This window comes from Solanum verrucosum, unplaced genomic scaffold (genome assembly GCF_900185275.1).
Source record: "Solanum verrucosum unplaced genomic scaffold, falcon-dt-bn FXZP01000094.1, whole genome shotgun sequence".
Classification (NCBI taxonomy): domain Eukaryota; kingdom Viridiplantae; phylum Streptophyta; class Magnoliopsida; order Solanales; family Solanaceae; genus Solanum; species Solanum verrucosum.
The window spans coordinates 2,092,799-2,115,555 of NW_026019970.1; the positions used below are offsets into that span (position 1 = coordinate 2,092,799).

At 31.8% G+C, this 22,757-nt stretch overlaps 1 protein-coding gene across 1 annotated transcript; it reads left to right on the forward strand.

The window, feature by feature from the left end:
• The first annotated feature begins 18,946 nt into the window (after window positions 1-18,946).
• Window positions 18,947-19,591, forward strand: LOC125817111 (abscisic acid receptor PYL4-like). Its single transcript, XM_049496685.1, has one exon. The coding sequence runs from the start codon at window positions 18,947-18,949 to the stop codon at window positions 19,589-19,591; it is 645 nt and encodes a 214-aa protein (XP_049352642.1).
• The last annotated feature ends 3,166 nt before the right edge of the window (window positions 19,592-22,757 follow it).

The window sequence follows — 22,757 nt, forward strand, 5'->3', positions numbered from 1 at the left end:
GTTGTCTAAATCTCTTTATTTCTTTTTCTTCGAATTGGATCTACACAATTTTTTCGATACTTTTATCTCTTTTTTCTTTGGAAAAAGTTAAATATCTATGGATTATAAATCATTAATGATTTCGTATTTAGAAATTATAGAATTCTTATTTTTGTCTTCTCTTAGCACAATTGAGAAAGAAAAGGGGAGGGTGTATGAGCAAGAATTTTCGGTAGCTAATTATGATATAACCAATCCTTTTCTAGCGGATTGAACTAAATATGAGGATCAAAATTCATATTAACATTTTTTAATATGTTAATATGTTAAATAACCTCCGAACTATCGTAAATGGTATGCAGATACCCTCCTTCATACTTTTGGGACATAGGTGCTCCTACCGTCTAAAAACTAGAGCATATATACTCTAACGGAAGACTAAATAGGGACACATGGCACAATCTTATCCGTCGATCCGATATTTAATAAATGTTGGATCGGTGGATAAGATTATGACACGTGTATAAAAGGTATATATGCTCTAGTTTTTCGACGGCGAGAGCACCAATGTCCCAAAAGTATGACAGAGGGTATTTGCATACCATTTACGATAATTCGGAGGTATATTTGTCCTTTTTCCCTTACAAAAATGCAAGAGTAGAAAAAACTTCTTGAACAATCAAATACAGAAGCATTAGCAGCTCATGACATGAAATAATCATATTTCTCCCTTTACATGATTTTTTATGTAGGCACTACAAATTTCAATGACTTTGCTTCCATGCTCTTTTTCCTACAAAAGCAAACACAATAATAAAACCAAATAAATAAATAAGTAAAGCAATAGAATTTGAAATATCTCCCACCAAACGCCTAATTTAACTTCCCAATCCTGCCTATGCTATGCTTCGCCCCAAAAATTTCTTCACTCTATAGATCCGTTGCAACGCAATTCTTTTTGGGCCTCTACCCAACAAAATGGAGAATTTTCGTAAATAGCAATTCAAATAAATTTAATTATGTTCTATTGCTATAGTTTGCATATTTACGGTGTAGTTACAGTTTAAACTGCCTCATTTGTATAATTTGTGGATTTGTATAATTCGCAGGTGAGTTTGTATAATTCACGGGTACATTTGTATAATTGAGTTATTTTTGTATAAACTCGAAATAACAAATGTAAACACACACAAACATCTGAACTTTAAACAGTTATACAAATTATATTATACAAAATAACAATATACAAAAGTTATACAAATTATATTATACACATTCTGAATTATACAAACTCGAAATCCCATCCCACGTAATTATTACTGAATGCTGGTTGTGAATGGTAATTAACTTAAACTATAGCTATGATGACTAATTAAATAATTAATATATGTTTGCTTAACCATGTAATTTTTCCTAAAATAAAATAGTCATGTAAATAAATAAAAAAACGTATTCACCTTATTAATTGGGAAAATTGTGGAGGCTTAGGCATTCGAAAAGTCTTTGGAGAAAATATTGTCATGTTTAGCCAGTCTTAATTGATAACTTTCCATGCCACTACTTCCCTCTAAGTGCAACTAGCTAGTACTCTTAATGACAGTTTATTTGACCCTAACTTAAGTTGAACATTTGACAAAAAATACTGATATATATTCTCATTAAAGTTATCGTTTCATAACCATTTATTTTTATTCATATGTATTAAAATAAAGATGACATTTTCTATTTTATTAAAGAATCAATGACTAAGTAAGTATATAATTTATACTTTTTCGTTGTCTTCCTATATTTTTTTAAGGTATGTATCTAGTCAAACTACATCATATAAATTGAGTCGGATGGAGTATAAGTTTAGCGAGATGATAATTAGCAAGTTAATCTTTTCATAATACTTTGTTATATGAGAAACTCGTGTGAAATTATGCACATACGAAAAAAATAATAGACAATAGAAATATTTTTTAAATTGTTTGATTGAGTCTAAATTTGTGATTTTAAATATATTATTAGCATTAATATGATTATAAGAACATATTACTAAATTTAAAATTAAAAGATAAAATTAAATTACTTTTAAATATAAGAACTTCCCGCTTTTTAAGACATGAGAAAAAAAAAAGTTTCACATAATTCAATGTGAAATAACGATCACACAAACCAAATAATTAAGAAAAAATAAAAGAAGAAACACATTTTATTAAGTGGTGAGTGGGGGATTTGGCCAATAAGGTATGTTCTATAAGATTGATTATATGAAGACTTTGAAATGGTCATTTAGATGACAATATCAATAAATTCTTCAACCTTATCATTTGAAAAGCCAGCTCTCACGTCAACTATAAATAGTGATGGCATTCATTTGTTTTGGGTACAAAAAATATAGAGTGCATAAAAATTTGTCAAAAAGAGAATATTTATTTGTTGAAAGGAGGAAATTTTTTTGTGGAGCTTTGGATTCAACTCTTGTCCAGTATTTGTTGAGTTATTCTTTGTAATTAGGTTTTCGTATTCTGGAGGGGACAATTCAAGAGGACTACTGTTGGACGGTTGAAAACATTTGCTGCAGTGGGCTTGAATCTCCTTAAAGAGAGTGAGATATCTGCGCCACATCCTGAAGATATTTTTATTTCTTCGTTTTATTTTCAATTGTAATCTTGTAATTTTCACCAACAATTTTAAGGAGAAATGGCTACAATTGAAAAACTCACGAATGTCAAGATGGGAGATATTAACAAGCCATTTTGGCTCAATTGTAACCATTACAAGAGATGGAAGGGCAAAGTATTTTTCTACTTAAGTCTTCTCAATGTTTCTTATGTGTTAACAAAGAAAAATCCTAATGAAGTTGATTACACCTCCATAAATGATGATGAACTTATTTCGCATCATGATCAGAAAGTGAAAAAGTACGATGGTGATTTCTACAAGTGTTGGTCATATATTCTTAATTGTTATGATAGAACTTACTCTAGTTCAAAGAAAATTCAAAAAGCATTGTAGAGTAAGTATCGTATTGAAGAGGTTGGAGCGAAAACATTTGTGGCTAGTAAGTTTTTTTCATTTTCAAATGGTGGACAACAAATCAGTGGTAGATCAAGCTCAAGACTTAATACTGATTAATGGAGAGCTCACGTCCGAAGAGATCAAAATATGAGATAACCTTATTGTTTGTGGTATAGTAGATAAACTTCTACTTTCTTGAAAGGAATTTAAAAAAACTATGCGCCACAAACAAAAGGAAACCTCTCTTGAAACATTGATAATAAAAATCTGCGTGGAAGAGGAGGCAATGGGCCAAGATGCACTTTTACAATTAGAAGAGAGTAACAACACAATGAAGGTAAATTTAATTACTTCAAGTAATGCTACTCCTGAATCTCACAAAAACACTTCTATGAAGCCTAAGAAGAAAAATTTTAAGAAAGATAATGGTAGACCTCCCAACAAAAATAGTGATAGAAATAACCAAGCAGAAAAATCAACAAGTTCAAGATAAGGGACCATACTTTGTTTGTGGCAAGAGTGGACGTATTGCTTGATTTTGTAAATTCCAAAAATGTGGTCCTACTCAAGTGCTTGGAATGGGAGATGTCGAATTGTGTTTTACCTCTGAAAATGTGTTAACTTTGAAAGATATACTTTATACTCTTTCCATGATTTTTTATGTCTAGTTTTTTTCTTAATAAATTACTCTTTAAACAGAATATTGTATCGGATCAACATGTATTTATAAAAAAAGATATTTTTGTGGAAAAGTGGTATGCTTATGATGGGATGTTCAAACTGAATGTTGAAATGCTTTCTTCGACTAATTTTTGGTATGCTCATCTGTGTCATATTAATGATCGTTATGTTGGAATCATGAGTAGTTTAGGATTAAACCCAATGATTAAAAATAATTTCGAAAAGTGTGAGACTTGTAGTAAAGTCAAAATCACTAAAAGGCTTTATTTTCAAGTTGAATGAAAAACTGATTTATTGGAATTAATTCATACTGATATTTGTAAACTTGGATGAATTTTAACTCGTGGAGAAAATATATATTTTATCACTTTCATTGATAATTTTTCTAAGTTATGTATGTTACTTGATGAAAAATAAAAGTGTTGATTTTAAATTTTTTTAAATCTATCTTCATGAGGTTGATAATCAATTTGGAAGAAAAATAAAAAAGGACTAATGTGATAGAGGTCGTGAATATGAGTCAAATGAGTTTAGTTCTTTTTTAGATCATTGAGATTAATTCATGAAAGTACACCTCCTTATTCTCATGCATCTAATGGTGTAGCGGAAAGGAAAAATAAAACTTTGATTGAATTGACTAATGTCACGCTTATTGGGTCACGTGTACCATTAAATTTATGGGGTGAAGCTATTTTGACTACTTGTTATGTGTTGAATTGTATGCCTCATAAAAAGTCTAAATTGACACATTTTGAATTGTGGAAAGGTCACAAGTCAAGTTTGGGATATTTAAGAGCTTGGGGTCTTCTAGCCTTTGTGAGACTAATGGAACCCAAGATTACACAGTTGGGTACTACTTGTGCTTTTCTTGGTTATACTTCAAATAGTACAAACTATAGACTTTTTAATCTTGAAGATAATATTATAATAGAATCGGATGATACTATTTTTCATGAAAATAAATTTCATTTTGATTCTAAAATAGTGGGGGTCAAAGGATTGAACAAAATATGTTGTCACTACCTAGTTCTTTTACTCTTACTTTGAAAAATAAAGAAATCGATGATTTCGAGTTAAGAAAAAGTAAAAAAGCTAGAGCAGATTTTTTTTTTGATCCCGAGTTTTATGTGTTTAATGTTGGAGATGACCCTCTCACTTTGGAAGAAACTTTATCTTTACATGATTCTATTTTATGGAAAGAGGATGTAAAATGATAAAATGCAATCACTAATTTCTAATAAAACTTGAAAATTAGTTTATTTACCACGGGATTGTAAAATAATCTGTTGCAAATGGGTTACGAAAAAAGTTGAAACTCGATGAATCTATTGATAAATATAAGGCTAGACTAGTTGTAAAAAGTTTTACGCAACTAGAAGGCCTATAATTGTTTGATACTTTTTTTGCGGTAACTAGAATTACATCCATAAGACTTTTAACTGCTATGACTGCAATTTTTTATTTGTAAATTCATTAAATGGATGTAATTTTTTTTAAAAAAAATTGGAGACCTAAATGAGGAAATATATATGGATCAACCCGAATATTTTGTTGAAGCAGGCCAAGAAAGCAAAATGTGTAAACTTACTAAATCCCTATATGGCTTGAAACAGGCACCAAAGCAATGACAAGAAAAGTTTGATTTCAGCATGATTTAAAATGATTTAAAAAAGGCAAACGTACTCATTACCCCCCCGAACTTGAAGTTTTTTATACGGTGTACACCTAAACTAAATTCTGTTTTAATTACCCCCGAACTTGTTTATTCCTCCGTCGAGTACACCTTTATTGTCCACCTGGCGTAGAAATTGACAACACACTCTACTAGGCACGTGAGAAAGTGATTTCTTGCCACATCATAAAGCTGCAACAGTAAAAAACGTAAAATCTCCATTTTTCCTTAATATTTGACATATTTTAAAGATTTTTCTCTCTCTATTCTCTAACTATTTATTCTCCCTAATCCCTTCTCCCTTTTCAAATTTCAGAATTTTTCTCTCTTTTTTGTTTTAATTGCTCTTGCTAAATTCATGAATTATAATAGGAGACTTGTTTGTCTATGTGGGACTCCTCCAATTCTGAAAATTTCATGGACAAATGACAATTTCGGACGTAGATTTCTCGGTTGTAGACACTATGGGGTATGTATTGTTTCATATTTTTTTGCTTTTTGTTTGCCAAGTTCGTATTATGTAATTTTTTTAACTTTGATTTTATAAAATGCAGTCCTCATTTTGAAATAATTGTAAGTTTTTCGATTGGTATGATCCAGAATTTCCTAGTCAGGCGAATACTGTGATTTTGGGTCTGTTGAAGAAGACCAACAAACAAGAAAAACAGCTGAAGTGTAGAAGCATGTCAAAACTGATTTTGGGCATTAGTTTGATATGTAATGTGATATTGTTCGTTTATTTAGTGTGTCGTTGAATTTTTTTTTGTGAATGCAATTGTTATTAACGCAAGGTCTTTTGGTTCTAGGGTTCTCATTTTGTGGATTAGTTTGGTTTGGTGTTTTAGTGATGTATGTTTCTGCTGATTAAAGCTATATATATATATATATATATATATATATATATATATATATATATATATATATATCTTTGTGTATGTTCAATTGACTTGTCCTTTTTTCATAAAACTACAGTTACATGTAATTGGTATTATGATAACAAAACACGAAATAAGAACATAAAGGCATAACATAACTAGTGCTTTCTTGATCATCAAACACAAACATCATAGTGTTTCATTGTTTCAATCAACAACTACAATAACTTCAGTTAACCACCAAAACAAAAAACAGTTACTACTTTAAGTTTGGTTGAACAACCACACAAGCACCAAAACACAAAACAGATACTACTTTAAATTTGGTTGAACAACCACACAAGCACAAAATACAACCACACAACTAAGAAGTTTTCTTTGAGGGTGATTTTCCCTTGGCTTGTGCCGTTGTTTGAATTCCAACAGCTTTTGATCCGGTTTGAATATGACGCATAACATTTTGGACTTGAAGTTCTCTTTGAGTCATGGCCTGTTTGCCTTTCCACTTCAGTCCCTTGGTAGGTTTAAAACCAATATCACCTGTCACATGTGCAGAACTCACCACACCAATATTAACCCTCATACTGCTAGACAATCCTTGCTGCAATATTAACAACATAGTTATTTTGGGTCTCACATTTAAAAATATAATTTTGACAGTTTTATAAGATACTTACATTAATACATGTATATCCAGTATCAACAACAAATACACCTTGTCCAACCACTTTAGGCCTCTTCTTGTAACCACTTTCTGCACCTCTTCTTGTACCAGTCTTGCTGCTGCTTGCTCTTTCATATTGACCTCTACCCCTCTTTTTCCCAGTGGCGGACTAATGTGAGTAGAAAAAGAATACAACAAGAGACTAAATTAATAAGTAACCTAATCTAATTTATAAAAGCAAATTAATGTGAATGTACCTCTTGAGTGGGTGTTGGTGTAGACTTAGGTTTAGGATTTTTTGGACAATATCTCTAGTTATGATTTGCTCCTTTGCAAATTGAACATGTCATTACTGTCCCCATTCTTGGCAACTTCTCAGCTTTTCTCACTTCACCTATTTCTCTTCTTCTATTCTTTGGTGGCCTACCAGGCATTTGCCTTGCCTCAGGTGGTTCAACCATTAGGTTTCTGGTTTCAAGCACATTTTCATGTTTGGGATTGGTTGAATGAAATGAGAATATGTCTTTAGATATGTCTCTTTTCTATACCAGCTTGAAATTGCTTGTGATGCATCCATGTTCAAGTGGTCCATTGCTGCTATACCATGTGCACATGGGATACCTTTTAATTCCCAAGATCTGCAACTACATTTCTGTTGACCCAAGTTCACAGTATGTTTGTCTACCCCTTCTAACACTTCAAATCCATCATCACCATTTCATTCAATGTTGTACTGCATTGATCTTGTTACATTGATATTGAATACCATCATTGCCATTGGAGATATTCCATCTGTCCATGTTTCAGCAAATTCTCTTGACTTACTCACCCTGCTAATCACCTTAACTATAATTTCTTCCAACATAGTTACAATAGTCTTGTTCCTAGGTCCCAAGATCCAAGCATTGAAACTCTCTGCCATGTTGTTATCTATACTATCACATTTTGAAAAAGTTTGGAAAAAAGCTTTGCACCATTTCTCCTTATTGTATTTGATAAGGGCTTCAACTATACCTTTTCCTAACTTAGATAGGGCATTTATATTGTACTTAAATTGTGCCTCAAATGTTAATCTAGCACAAGCCAAAAATTTTGTCCTTCTCTCTATGCCTCTGAAGTTTTGTGACTAATTTGCTAATATGTGTCTAGCACACATTCTGTGCTCACATTCTGGAAATAGTTCATCTACAGTAGCTATTAGTCCCTGTAGTTGCAAAACAAAATAATAAAAATAGTTAAATTTTGATCAAATTAAATTAAAGATAAACAAAAAAAAAGAAATTCAGTTACCTTTTGCATATCACTAACGATAGTGACCATCTCCTAGATTAAGATTATTTTGCAGAATGGTCATGAACCATTTCTATGTCAACTTGCTTTCAGTACAAATTATTGCCCATGCTATTGGATACATTTGGTTGTTTGCATCCTTAGCAACAACTATCAAAAGTTGACCCTTACAAATTCCTTTTAGAAAACACCCATCCAGCCCTATACATCTTCTGCATCCTTGTTGGAAACCCTTTTTCATAGCATCAAAACATATATAAAATGAGTGAAACTGTTTCATCCCATTTTCTGATTCTGAATCTTTAAGCTTCACAATACAAGTACTACCAGGATTTGTTTGGAGTAACACATCCCTGTAGTTTAGGATTCTGTTAAATTCTGCCACATGATCCCACATAATTTCCTTTAAAATAATTTTTCTTGTTTTTAAACAAACTGTCTTGCCTACATGAACATTCAACTCTTTCCTCACCAAATCTTGTATTTCCCACCCTTTTATACTAGGTTGAGAAATAATCCTATCTTTCAAATACTTACATAAAATTTTTGAATTAAACAAAATATTATTTGTAGTCCTAGTATATCTGTGCCTTGGGTTGTATGTCTTGATAGTGAAGTTCTCACTCCTCCCTTCCTTGCTTGCATACAACAGCCATGGACAATCACTTTTACACTTGGCTCTTACTCTAGTACTCTCATTCACATACTTGTCTAACTCAACTCCTTTTTTTATAGCATATTTTGTAACTACCTCTCTAAATTCCTTTACACTTTCAAATACCAAACCACACTGCCATATTACAACATCACAAGTAGAATCATCTATCACTCTATTACTCTTCTTTCTTCCCCTTAAACTCCCTCCTTCAAGTTCATCATCAGAAACAGGTTCTTCTTCATCACTTTGAAAACTATCACAATCAGAACTGTCATAGTATGGCTCATCTTCTGTTAGCTTACCCTTGAATTTATTTTTGCCTTTTTCAATATCCTCATACCCTTCATCAAGTCCAACTTCACCTAAAAACCCTTTTGTTTTTTTCCTTCTTCTTTCTCCTCCTACTTTCTTTAAACTTTCTCACATCTTCCTTAACAATCCTCAACTCCTCATGCACATCACTTCCATAGTCAATAGATTGGTCAGAACAAATAGAATCACTGTCTATGTCTTCCTCTGCATTTTCTTGGGCACTTGGTTCAACTTCTTCTTGAATAGAAGGTTCAGTTCCTTGTTGGACAGTAGGTTCACCTTCTTCTTCAGTATCAGTCCAATCTATTGAAGAATAATCATCATCAGTTTCTTGTTGGACCCTTGCAACCCCATCATTCTCAACTCTTTCACTAGATGGAAAGGAAGAAGAGGAACCTAACCCTAGATCTGTTTTTTTTTGGCTGTGCAGTTAAAGAACCATCAGATTCCCATGTGCATTAAAAGACTCAACCACTTGACTTAAAGATTGACTAATTTGACCTTCATTGGGACCCACATCCTCCATAATAGTGTCATCACATAAATATCTATTGTGTCCCCATCATGCATAAATAATGCAATGTTACAAATGTCCATGTCATTTTGTAATTCCACCAGATCACCCCCTAGAGGCTTAGCATAAGTTTTTCCTAACTTACTAATCCCAAAAGACTTAGCATAATCTGCATGTTCAGGAATTGACAAATGATCTTCATCCACATTCTCTACATATTCAGTCCTACCCCCAACATATATTGGACCTACCACACTCACCAAGATACCCCTAAATTTGAACATTAAATAGAGGTACTTAGTAGCCATAGTGTCAACCTATAACCACCAATAACAATCAATATATTGTACAAGGCAACAACAACAAAACATATGCAACAACAACAAAACAGAGGCAACAACACCAAAACAGAAGCAACAAAACCAAATTTAACTCATAAGCATATAATTATACAAGGAAATTATAATAAATAATACAAAAACATAATTGGTACTTAGTAGCCATATTACTCAACATCATACAAATATACATAAGGAAATTACAAAATACCCCACCATTTAACAATACCAAAATAGAATATTGAAATAAAAACCCTAGAATCTTAATTTTACTAAAAAGCCCTAATTTTTTGAACTAATTACCAGAAACCCTAATACTCATGCATGCATAAGCTGAACGACTTCATAATAATACATTCATTAAGTGAAATTTCTAGTTGAAAACCATAAAACCCCTAATCGGAAACTCAATCGGAAACTATGGCGAAACCCTAGTCAAATTACGGTGAAACCTTAAACGAAAAATAGGGCAAAATATAAATAAAAAAGTAAAGGAAACAAACAATAACACATCATAAGAGTGGATAATCACTTACTTGGTAACAATTTTAGACAAGATCGAAAGAAAATCGATCAATCGACCAAATGCTTCACGAAATCGAGCAAGCCTTCACGTCTAAGAACTGCAACTGACCCAAATCCGAAAAGAGTTCCGCGAAATCTACCCTTTACTCCGTCGATTACACTTCTTAGAGAGCCAAAAGTTTTGAAATATGTCGTCGTCCGTCGATTACACTTCTTACCAAAAGTTAGAGCTTAGTGAGAGGATTAGAGATTAGTCCGGAAGTTATAATTTAGGTGAAAAACCTGACATTTAATTATCTTGGTGGCTAAAATTTATCTAGGTGGCTAATATTTATCTAGGTGTCATGCATGTGTAGACACGATTGGAGTGATCGGACAATAAATGTGTACTTGAGGGAGGAATAAACAAGTTCGAGGGGGGGGGGTAATTAAAATGGAATTTAGTTTAGATGTACACCGTATAAAAAGCTTCAAGTTCAGGGGGGTAATGAGTACTTTTGCCTTTTAAAAGCAAATGAGTGTGATAAGTGCATATATGATAAGTCTTGAAATCAATCACATGTTATTATTTGCCTATATGCTGATGATTTATTGATCTTTGGCTCTAACATGAATGTTATTAATGAAGGTAAAAATATATTTAAAATCCATTTTGATATGAAAGATTGTGAGGTAAATTTTATTCTTGGAATAAAAATTACAAGAACATGTGGTAGAATTTTCCTTGACCAATCACATTATGTTGAGAAAATTTTGAAAAAATATAACTTTCTTGATTGCAAGCATTTTGTACTCCTTTTGATTCAAATTTTCACTTGTTCCCTGTTCAAAGTGAAAATGATGTAATAAATCAAAAAGAATATGCTAGATTAATCGAAAGTTTGAGATGTATGACTGATTGCACTAGACCTGATATTGCTTATGCAGCAACGACGGAGCTATACCTTAACAAGGGTGGTCAGATGAACAACCTTCCTCGAAAAATATTTGCGAGTATATATTTTAAATATCAATATTTTTGGATATATACTAATTGTTGAATACCTTTAACATAGTAAAGAAAGATAACACAATGGTTAAGGTTGTTCAAATTTGTCTTGGAAGCTTGGGTTCGAGCCTAGGCTTAGGCGTTTTACTTTTAAAAAAATTAGTTCCGTTTTTTAAGTTAAAAAAATAAATAAAAGTAACGAAAATCCTAAGCAGAAAGGTTTATTTTTTACTTGTCCTAAAGTATGAACACCATTGACAAAAAATTTGGTTCCACCACTGTTATGCAGGTGGAGTACTTATCAAGTTCACAAGCAAGTCAGGTAATGAACATTGGCATGCTATAACAAGAGTTATGAGATATTTAATTGGACAAAAACTTATAGTTTGTTCTACAGAAAATATCTTGTTGTACTTGAAGGTTTTTCTAATGCAGATTGAAATACTTTATCAAGAGATTTTTGTTCTACTATTTGTTATATCTTTACTTTGGGTGGTGGTGCTATTTGTTGAAGATCAAAAAAGAAAATTATAATTGCTAACTTAATAATGGAAGCTAAACTAATTGTTTTAGCTAGCTTCAGCTAGTGAGGAAACAAATTGGTTGAGAGATTTATATTTCTGTGGAATAAAATAGTTGAATAATTTCATTCATGTCTTTCTATGTCATATACATGACTTTATATACATGAGAGATTGTTGAACAGAATCACCTAGATCCTATGAAATCTAGGATTCTATAAAAGCATATATTTTACAAAAAAATAAAGAGGAGAAAAGGATATTCTAGATTACAACATTTATCTTAAGATCTTAGAGGATCATCCTTTATCAGCCAACACTCTCCCTTAAGCGGGTGAATGAATATCTTCTATTCATTGCTTTCTTATTAGATCTTGAAACACATTATTTGGCAGTCATTTTGTTAAAACATCTGCCACATGATCTTTTGTTTATACAAATGACGTACAAATGAGTCCGCTATCTAATTTCTCCATAATGAAATGTCTAGATACCTCAATATTCTTAGTGCGATCATGTTGTACAGAATTATGAGTTATACTTATTGTTGATTTATTGTCACAATATAGTTTCATAGGTCCTTCTCATCTTATCTTCAAATTATCGAGGATTATCTTTAATCATAATAACTTACAAACTCCCATAACCATATATCTAAACTCAGATTCTGCACTTGATCTGGGTACTACATTTTATTTTTTACTCCTCCAAGTCACCAGATTTCCTCCTAAGAAAGTGCAATATCCAAAACTTGACCTTTGATCTACTAATGAACCAACATAGTCTCCATCAATATAAGCCTCTAAAACTATGTCTCCTTCTCTTTTGAATAGTATTCCTTTTGCTGGACTTCCCTTTAGATATTGTAGAATCTTGTTGATAGCTTGAAGATGCATTTTCTATGATCATGCATAAATTGGCTAACAACACTTGCAACAAAGAAAATATTCGGCTTTGTATGAGACAAGTAAATCAATTTATGTACAAGCCTTTATCTACCACAAAATCTTCTAGAGCATTGTACAATTTGTGATTATATTCAATTGGTATAGCCATTGGTTTACACCATAATTTTCTTATTTCTTTTAGCAAATCAAACACATATTTTTGTTGGAAAATAAAGATTCATTATTTTGAGTGTGCCACTTCGATTGTCAAAAAATACTTTAATTTTCCAAGCTCTTTGATTCAAATTCCTTCAATAAACACTTCTTCAAGTTTTGTAGCTCCTCTGAATCATTACATGCTACTATGATGTCATCTACATAAACCAATAATGCTGTCACATTTTCTGTTTTTGCGTGTCAATGAACAAGGTGTGGTCTCCTTGACTTAGTCGATATCCTAACTTGATCATAACCTTTGTAAATCTTCCAAACCATGCATAAGGTGATATCTTCCAAACCATGCATGATGTGATTTCTTTAATCCATAGAGTTCCTTCTTCAATCTACACACCATTCCCTTCTAGATTTCAAAATCAGATGGCACTTTCATATAGATCTCCTCATCTAAGTCTTCATATAAAAAAGTATTTTTTTTTACATCAAATGATTGTAGGTTTCAATTAAAAATTGCAGTCAATGATAATAAGGTTCTCAAAGTATTCATTTTTACCACATGAAAAAGTCTCCAAATGATCAATTTCATAGGTTTGTGTTTTACTGTTTGCTACCAAATGAGCTTTAGATCTTTATATGGAGCCATCTGACTTATATTTCACAGTAACATCCATCTGCATGCGACCAACTTTTTTCCTTTTGGTAATTCCACAATTTCCTAAATTTTATTTTTCTCCAACACTTCAATTTCAACCTTCATAGCTTTCTCCCACTCTATGTTTTCTAGTACTTCAGACAAATATTTGGGGATAGAAATTGTGTGGAGGTTACAAAGAAAAACTTTATGACTTGGGGGGGGGGGGGATATATTTTGATATGTCACGGAAAGGCTCAAAAGGTGTTGTGTCTAAGTTTTGGTTCCTTTTATGAGTGCAATTAGAAGGTCAAGGTCATTAGGTTGGTTAGGTTCTTCTTCATGATTAGTTTGGTTCTGTATTTCTGATAGTTCAACAGGTTCAAGATGGGTACTAAGAGCAGTAACCTTAGGAGATGATCAGTTAGCTTCTTTCTTCTGGAATAAACCTACAATGGTAGATTATTTTCTAGATCTCCATTATCTATATCCGGATTAGGAGACTCAATAAATTCATTTGAATTCAGAGACTCGGGTGACCGAAGAAATGATGACTCAGGCAAGAATTTGACACGACTAGAAATAAAAAAATAAAATAGTGACAAGTCTAGGGGTCCCTCTCCCTTCAATAACTCTCCTTGATTGTAAGAATGACCAAAAAAGGATTCACTCTTATCAAATGTAACATCAGGAAACAAAGAATTTCTTTGATGATGGTTGATAACACTTATCACCTTTTTGAGTAGGAGAATATCCTAAGAAAACACACTTAAAAACATGTAGGTCTAATTTGCCTCAATTTTGAGAATGAATATAAACATAGGCAACACTCCCAAAAATCTAGTAACCAATTTGTTGAAAATTTTAAAATTCAGAAAGAAATTTCTAAGAGTATCAAGCGGACTTTTAAAGTTCAAAATTCTCAACGGCATTTTGTTACTAAGATGTGTAGCAGTTAGGACAACTTCCCCTCAATACTGTTTTGGCACCCTTTTGTGAAACAATAGTGATCTAGTAATGTTATATAATAGACCATTTCTTCTCTCTGCTATTCCATTTTGTTGAGGAGTATTGACACATGAAGATTCATGAATAATCCACTCTTTTAGAAGAAAACAGAGAGGATTTGATTGAAGTTGTCTTTGGCATTATCAAATTGGAATCTTTACATAGGCACATTATATTGGGTTTTGATCAAATTAAAAAAAGTAGGATGAATTCGACTAAAATCTGATTTTTCTTCTTTAGAAAATAGATCCAAGTTACTCTTTTACAATCATCGATGAATGACACAAATCATCTAGCACTAGAAATATTAGGAATGGAAGAGGGTCTCCAAATATCACTATGAATAAGATAAAATGGATCTTTGACTTCTTTTGTGACTAATTAAATAGGAAATACGTTTGTGTTTTGCAATTTCACAATCATCACAATGTAAAGACTCAATAATCAAATATTTGAATAAAGATGGAAACATCATTTTGATTACATAAAAGGCTGGTTGACCTAATCGATGATGAGAAAACCATACTTTCTCTTTATTGGACATAACAGATTCAGACAAGAATAAACTAGATACGAAATTCTTAGTTATATCTTCACCACTGTGGACATCTTGACAATAAAGACCACATTTCTTACTAGCACGCCCAATCATCTTCTTTGTGTTCTGTTCCTGAAATAAACAATATGAAGGGAAGAAAATTACTTGGCATTTGAAATTTTTGGCATTTTCTAGTTAGAAATGAGATTTGCAAATAACTTTAAGTATCAAGAATTTCTCCGGTATATGTCTCTTTGTCCAAATACAATAATAACTGAACTATCAGCTATAATTATTTTTTATAACAAGGACAAGGGGAATATGATATGAAGAGATAAAGGGAATTGGTCATGTGATCAGTTGCCCTAGAATCAACCAGCTATATTGGAGAAATTTTGTCTGAGATATTAGTAACAAAAGAGCAAGAAATACATGTGAAGACCAATGAACAACTATATGTGTCTACTTTCCATCACTAATGTTTCTATTTGGAGGTCTACCATTGAGTCTCCAACATCTCTTGGGTGTGCCGATATTTTTTGTAATATGTGCAATATAGATTGTCCCTATTGAATGACGGTTTGAATGAACCCACAGGCTTGATGGTGCTCTCTCATTGTTAAACTTCAGATTCTTTTGGACTTGTTCCTTTTGCTAAAGAGCTGACCCTTCATTAATTTGAGTTTCAAGCATAACATTCTTCCATCCTTCTTCTGTATAATGGTCATTGTCTCATTCAATGATGACAAATCTTCTTTTCCTAAGATTAACACTCTCATGGAATCAAATTCTGCATTTAGCCCTGCAAGAAAATCATAAATCCTTTCTTTTCAATAATTTTTTTCAGAATTACAGAATCATCTTTACAATCCATTTGAATGCATTGATAATGATCCATTTATTTTCATAACCCCTGTAAAAAGTTAGAATATTTAGTGATAGGTCGATCTCCCTATTTTGCTGCAAAAAAAATATTTTTATTTCATAGATCCTGAAAACATCATGTACTTTAGAGTACGTCTCCTTCACTGCATCCTAAATTTCCTAAGCGGTGCTCAGTTAACATAATGTTATCGCTCATTTCTAAAAGCATAGAGTTCCAAAACCAAGACAACACCACCACATCATGTTCATCCCATGTATCAAACGTGGGGTATTCTTTAGATGGTTTTGTATCGAGAAGGTGTCGTATTTTCCCTTTACCCTTTAAAAATGTATGAATCAGTTGGGCCCATTTTAGGTAATATTTTCCATTCAACCGATAAGAGACTTAAATGTTTGCTAATCACCAGTTGAAATTGTTGAGATATTCTCTACAGTTGCAAAAACATTTCCAGAGGCTGGAATAGTTGCAACAATCACATATTCTGACATGGTTCTTGAATGATTTTGAATAAAGATAGAAAAAAAAGATTTTTTCAAGACAAGATGAATAAAACTAGTCAGGAAAAAGTCTAAAGCTCTGATAACATGTGAAAATTAGATAGTTGAATAATTTCATTTATGTCTTTCTATGTCATATACATAACTTTATATACATGGGAGATTATGGAATGAAATCACCTAGATCCCATAAATTCTGGAATTCAATAAAATCATATATTTTACAAAAAAAAAAAGAAGAGAAAAAGATATTCTAGCATTACAACAATTATCTTAAGATCTTAGAGCATCAAATCTTGATATGGAGAATATCCTCTATCAACCAACAATTTCAAATACCTTATTTTGAAAAACCAATTTCTTCTATTTTAATTCATTGTGATAGCAATGCTGCAATTGATAGAGTTCAAAATTATATTTCAACGGTAAATCTAAAGTTATAAAGTGGAAACACAGTATTGTAAGATCGTATTTGACAGGTGGTACCATTAATGTTGATTATGTCAAATCGTGTGATAATCTTGCAAATCCTCTTACTAAGGCCTTAGCAAGAGAAAAGGCCGGGAGCACATCGAGAGGGATATGATTGAAGCCTATATAAATCCTTGAGTCATATATGAGGAAATCCAACATGGGGACTAGAGATCCTATAACTAGGTTCAATGGAAAAATGAATCATATGATGACTTGATGTGAAAAAATGCACTACTTTTTATTTCCTCCCTATGATGTGAGTGCATTGTTTCCTGTAATGATTTGTGAATGTTGAGCTTACAAAGTTCTTAATGAAAATCTGTAACTCATATGTGTGGAGTGTTAAACTTACAAGAGCACTCTCGACAGATTTCACCAATGTGAGTGTGGAAGTAGGTCACTTCCTATGAGAATTGAGTTTGTTCTCAAAAGCATTCATGAAACTGGGATAGCACAAGGACGTAACGTGTTGGCTTTTAAAGCTCATGTCAACACCTTCATTGTTGTGTGTGAGCAGTGATATTTTATTTCCCTTAAGCAGTCATAGTTTTAAGTCTGAGACCACTATGACTCTGGAGTAAAAGTTATTGTTACGCTAAGTGAAGGTTCAATGCAGAGCACAATTTCATTTTGTATAATAATCTTTCTTTAGCTGATATACCCTCTTGTGTAATATTTTTAAAATTATTGGGGATTGTTATGGCATTTTTTTTATATTATTATATTAAGTTAAAGTGCCTTTTCAATTTATTTATTTTGCTTCTTATCAGAACGTTAGTGTCAATAGGCATGTTATTCAACATTTTAAATATTATTATATTATGGTTTTCAGATGATTTTTTTGCAAAATTTTTACGGAACTTTCTGTAGGGTGTTGGGGGTGAAATATGTGAAGGCTCGCCATTTTTTTGGGTATTAGGAACCATTTAAAGGAATTAGATAATTTTTTCTATTCCATGAATATTTTGGTGATATGGTTTTCGGTCGGTTTTTTCGTAAAAAGAATTGTTTTTCAACAAAATTTAATGAAAACATATTTAAATTGGTTGGATGACTTTCTAAATGACATATCAATAGTTGAGTGACTTTGTAGGTAAAATATTCATAGTTGAGTGACTTTGAGGTTATAAAAGAAAATTGAGTGACTTTCTGTAAAATGAACTATTAGTTGAGTGACTTTCTGTGAAAAAATCCATAATTGAGCGACTTTGAGATTATAAATGAAAGTTGAGTGACTTTCTGTGAAAAGAAGTATTAGTTGAGTGACCATATGAGATATTAACTCAAGATTTATTAGACATGATAAAGATGTTTGTCTCATAATTTCTTATAAAAAAATTACATTAAAACTTTGGAATCCAACTTCTCAATTGAATCTTGATTTTAGACGTTTGACTTAGAAGTCCCTTCGAAAGTTTTTTTTTTTTTTTTTTGAGTTGAATTAAATTAAAACTGCGTGAGTAATATAATAAGCTCACACGCCGCCACTAGTTCCTATTTTTACTATCCTCACACATGAACAATCACACATCTTCTCTTACTTTCAAAGTCCAACCAACTCTTCCTTTTCTCTCTTACCTCAGCTCTACCATACCCATTCTTACGTTATATATACTTATATTCGTTATTTTCTTTTTAGTTTGTTAAAATAAAAATAAACATAAATTGAGACGAATAAAATAGAATTTCCTTTTTATTTTAATTTGTACCGTATCATATAAAATAAAACGGAACAGAAAATATATACTACTCTATTCATCCGAAAGAACACCTTCTCTCTATTTTATAAACAATCATACCACTAGACAATCAACAAATTAAAAAAAAAATGCCTCCAAAATCATCACTTTTACTCCAAAGAATCAATCCCACCACCACTTCTACAACCACCACCACCACCGCCACCTCCGGTAAACAACTACAAAGACGTACACCAATACCATGTACCACTGAAGTCCCCGATTCCGTCACTACTCATCATACTCATTCCGTTAGCCCAAACCAGTGTTGCTCCGCCGTGATCCAACATATCTCCGCCCCAATCTCCACCGTTTGGTCCGTCCTCCGTCGCTTCGATAATCCTCAAGCATACAAACACTTCGTCAAGAGCTGCCACGTCATCGGTGGAGATGGGAACGTGGGGACCGTCCGTGAAGTGCGGGTCATCTCGGGGCTACCCGCTGCTAACAGCATGGAGAGACTTGAGATCCTTGATGAGGAACGCCACGTCATCAGCTTCAGCGTCGTAGGCGGGGACCACCGCCTGGTGAATTACCGATCTGTTACCACCCTCCACTCCGATCAAAATAATATTGGGACGACGACGATCGTTGTCGAATCGTACGTTGTTGATATACCACATGGGAATACTAAAGAAGAAACATGTGTGTTTGTGGATACGATTGTTAAATGTAACCTTCAATCTCTTGCCCAGATCGCTCAGAATTCAACAAGACGAAATACTGCTAATTGAAATGAGGTACGTAGAGGTGTCAAATGAACTGGTTGATCAGTTTCTTATCATCAAGTCTGTTCAAAGTTTGCTTGGAGTCAAAATAGATTGGTCAAAATGAGCTAAAGAATGAATCATAAAATTATGAATTGGGGGAATTGAGGTCATCAAAAGAGTTAAACACATTAAAACAACTAATGGATCATGATGTTTTTTTTTTGTTTTTTATCAGAAGATATCTTTTGGGTACGAATTAGATCTTAAAATAATTCCTTTTTTTTTCTTTCATATTTTGTTGAAGATATGTTCAATATCATAAAATTTAAAAAAAGATTAATTGTAATAAACTTATTATGGTAGGAATTTAATTTGTTTCTCCTTTGGTGCCTCTTTCAACTTCATCTATGATCTATGCATTTTAATTCTTATTTATGGTACAAAAAACTGAAGGATATGAATAAGTAATGAGTTAAAAGGAAAAAAATGACAAGTTCAAATGCAAGTATTTCATGTTAGTTTAATATCCATATTATCCAAAGCATATAATTATTTCTCATTGAGTTGTTATATTATTGTTGAATTAGAATTTTGGGTGATCGAATTATGGAGATATCATCAATCAATTAATTTGGGTACAAATTTTGTCATTAAAGACAGATTCAAAAAAGATGGAGTAACTAATTAGCGAAGTGTTTTGTTTTATTTGTTTAGCATTGTTACCCTATTGAGTACAGTATGGATGATTATGAATAATGTCTAAATACATTGTATTACTAAATCAAAATAAATTACTAAGTTTTAAATTTTGAACCTAATAAATTAGGTAAGTTATGATAAAATTATTTGAGATGTGCGTAAACATACCCGAGAAACGGCGATTAAACTTATCCGCATTGGGTCATGTATACACCAATTCAATACATGCATTCAATGTGTTTAAATTTATAATTCATTTTACTTAATTTTAATTAATTAACATGTGTTTTACTTTATTAAATCACATAATAATGAAAATTGCATTAGTTTGGTGTATACACACGGTGCGGGTAAGTTTTTTCTCGAGAAACGGTATTGTGGAATCCACGTGAATGGATGCGGGTGTGATATAATAGTAATGCTAGCTAGCGATTAGCTTACAATAGGTTACAAAGGGAATAATATTAATTGTTTGTCTCTATATATGTTCGACGAAACTAATTAGTACGATGAAGCCATTATTATTATATATGATTTATTTAATAGTGTTTGATTATTTTATTGATTAAGTTAATCAAGTTTACTGGCCCGCACGATAGTTGATAAACCTCGTAAAATCTTTGGGCAAACCAATAGAAACTGCTCCTTTGAATCTTCCTACGACCTTCCTACTAGCTTTGTCTTATTTATATATTTCCATATTTTTTTGCTTTTGAACAGTCAGGTTGACTAATCTTTAACGCTGAATTAGATTATATCAATTCAATATTTTAAATTTATAATTTATATATTCAAAAACTACACGAAAAACACTATAAGTTGTAATTTCTTTCATGTTAATATGATGAAAAAACATAATTTAAAATGTTAGGTCAAACTTTACATAGTTTGAATCCTTAAAACCAAATGTAGCACATAAATTGAGATGGGAGAAGTATATATAATATATCTTAAAGTGGAATGATCACTTATTATATCCGTTTAAATTAAATTCTGATATAAAAAATTCTTTGTACTACCATTATATAGTACTTAAATCCAAGATATAAGAAATATTTAGCACCTTGCTTGCCATTTTCGAGTTATTTAATCGGGTTAGATCCGAAAGATGATAGTTAGTAAAATAGTAACAACGTAGAAAAGATGATGTATAAACACGATAACAAAAACATCTTTTAGTGGCAATAAAGCACATTGACAGAGTGTTAAAACATTTATCGGCATTAGTTAATTGTCATTAGATATAATGTCGCTATAGGCTTTAGGGTCATTTATAAAGAATGTTAATTTCCAATAAAAATGCATATTTAGTGGCAATTAAGCTATTGTCGTTAGTTAATTGTCGCTAAAAATCATTTTGGTATAGTAAAAAAAGATAGAAAGATGAAAGCAAATGCGAAACCTAAGAATTTCCATTTGAGGCATAATGGGGAGGAGGCATTAAAATATATGATAATGTGGGAATTTAATACTTTATCAATGTATATATAACTTAAATCGAATAACTATACAGTAGTATAAATCAAATAAGTAGATAACATGATGATAATCAAACACTTGGGGTTGTTGCAAGTTGGAACGAACTATTCTCTTTTTTTGTTGTTGAAAGAGATACCAATTAGTTGAAAATACATCTATCAACGAAAATGGGATTAAAAAATGTCTCAAGATTATGTGAAATTAAATAAAAATATTCTTAATTAATAATTTGATCCAAAAATATCACTATTGACTGTAAGAATATTTTTAAATCAAATTATTAAAAAGACAATATTTTTATTTAATTTTACATAATTTAAGGATGTTTCCTTTTCTGATCTATCAATAAAGAAATTGCAAGTTGCATACTTTCAATATTCGTTTGCTCCTTTTTAATAAAGGAAGATGTGCAAGTTGCATCAATAATATTGCTGGTATCACCTCACCTCACCTCATCACTGTTTGTAGTGTTGTGACTTTGAGTTATATTTTAAGAAGATTAATTAATTAATAATTGCAAGTTGGAGTTGCAAGTGGATGTACTACTCATTAGAGTCTTTATTATTACTATATTATAAAAAATGACTTCACACTACCTTCCGCTCTGAATTACGTATCTCTTTGTTGGTTTTTTTTTTGTTTCTCTTTAATTATGTTCTTTTGTTTTGCCAAAGAATCATATATATATATATATATATATATGGGCAACTTACAAAAATCCTACGTTTATGTGTTAATTATTTAGATATATTTTAGTTTGCAATATAACTAATTTTATCAGATTTTGATGCGTCTAATACGTCCAGATATATGTATCTCGGGATACATGGGTCTAAATTAACTGTAATTTGTTTTAGATACATTGTATCCAATTGTGGTTTCACATGTATCTCAAATACATAACAAATCTCGATTGCCTCCCTCGCATCCTTCGCCACTCTCCTGTGTATATCTGGTTGTATCCCAGATACATGTAAATCACATCAGATACATGTATCTAGAGTGATTCGCA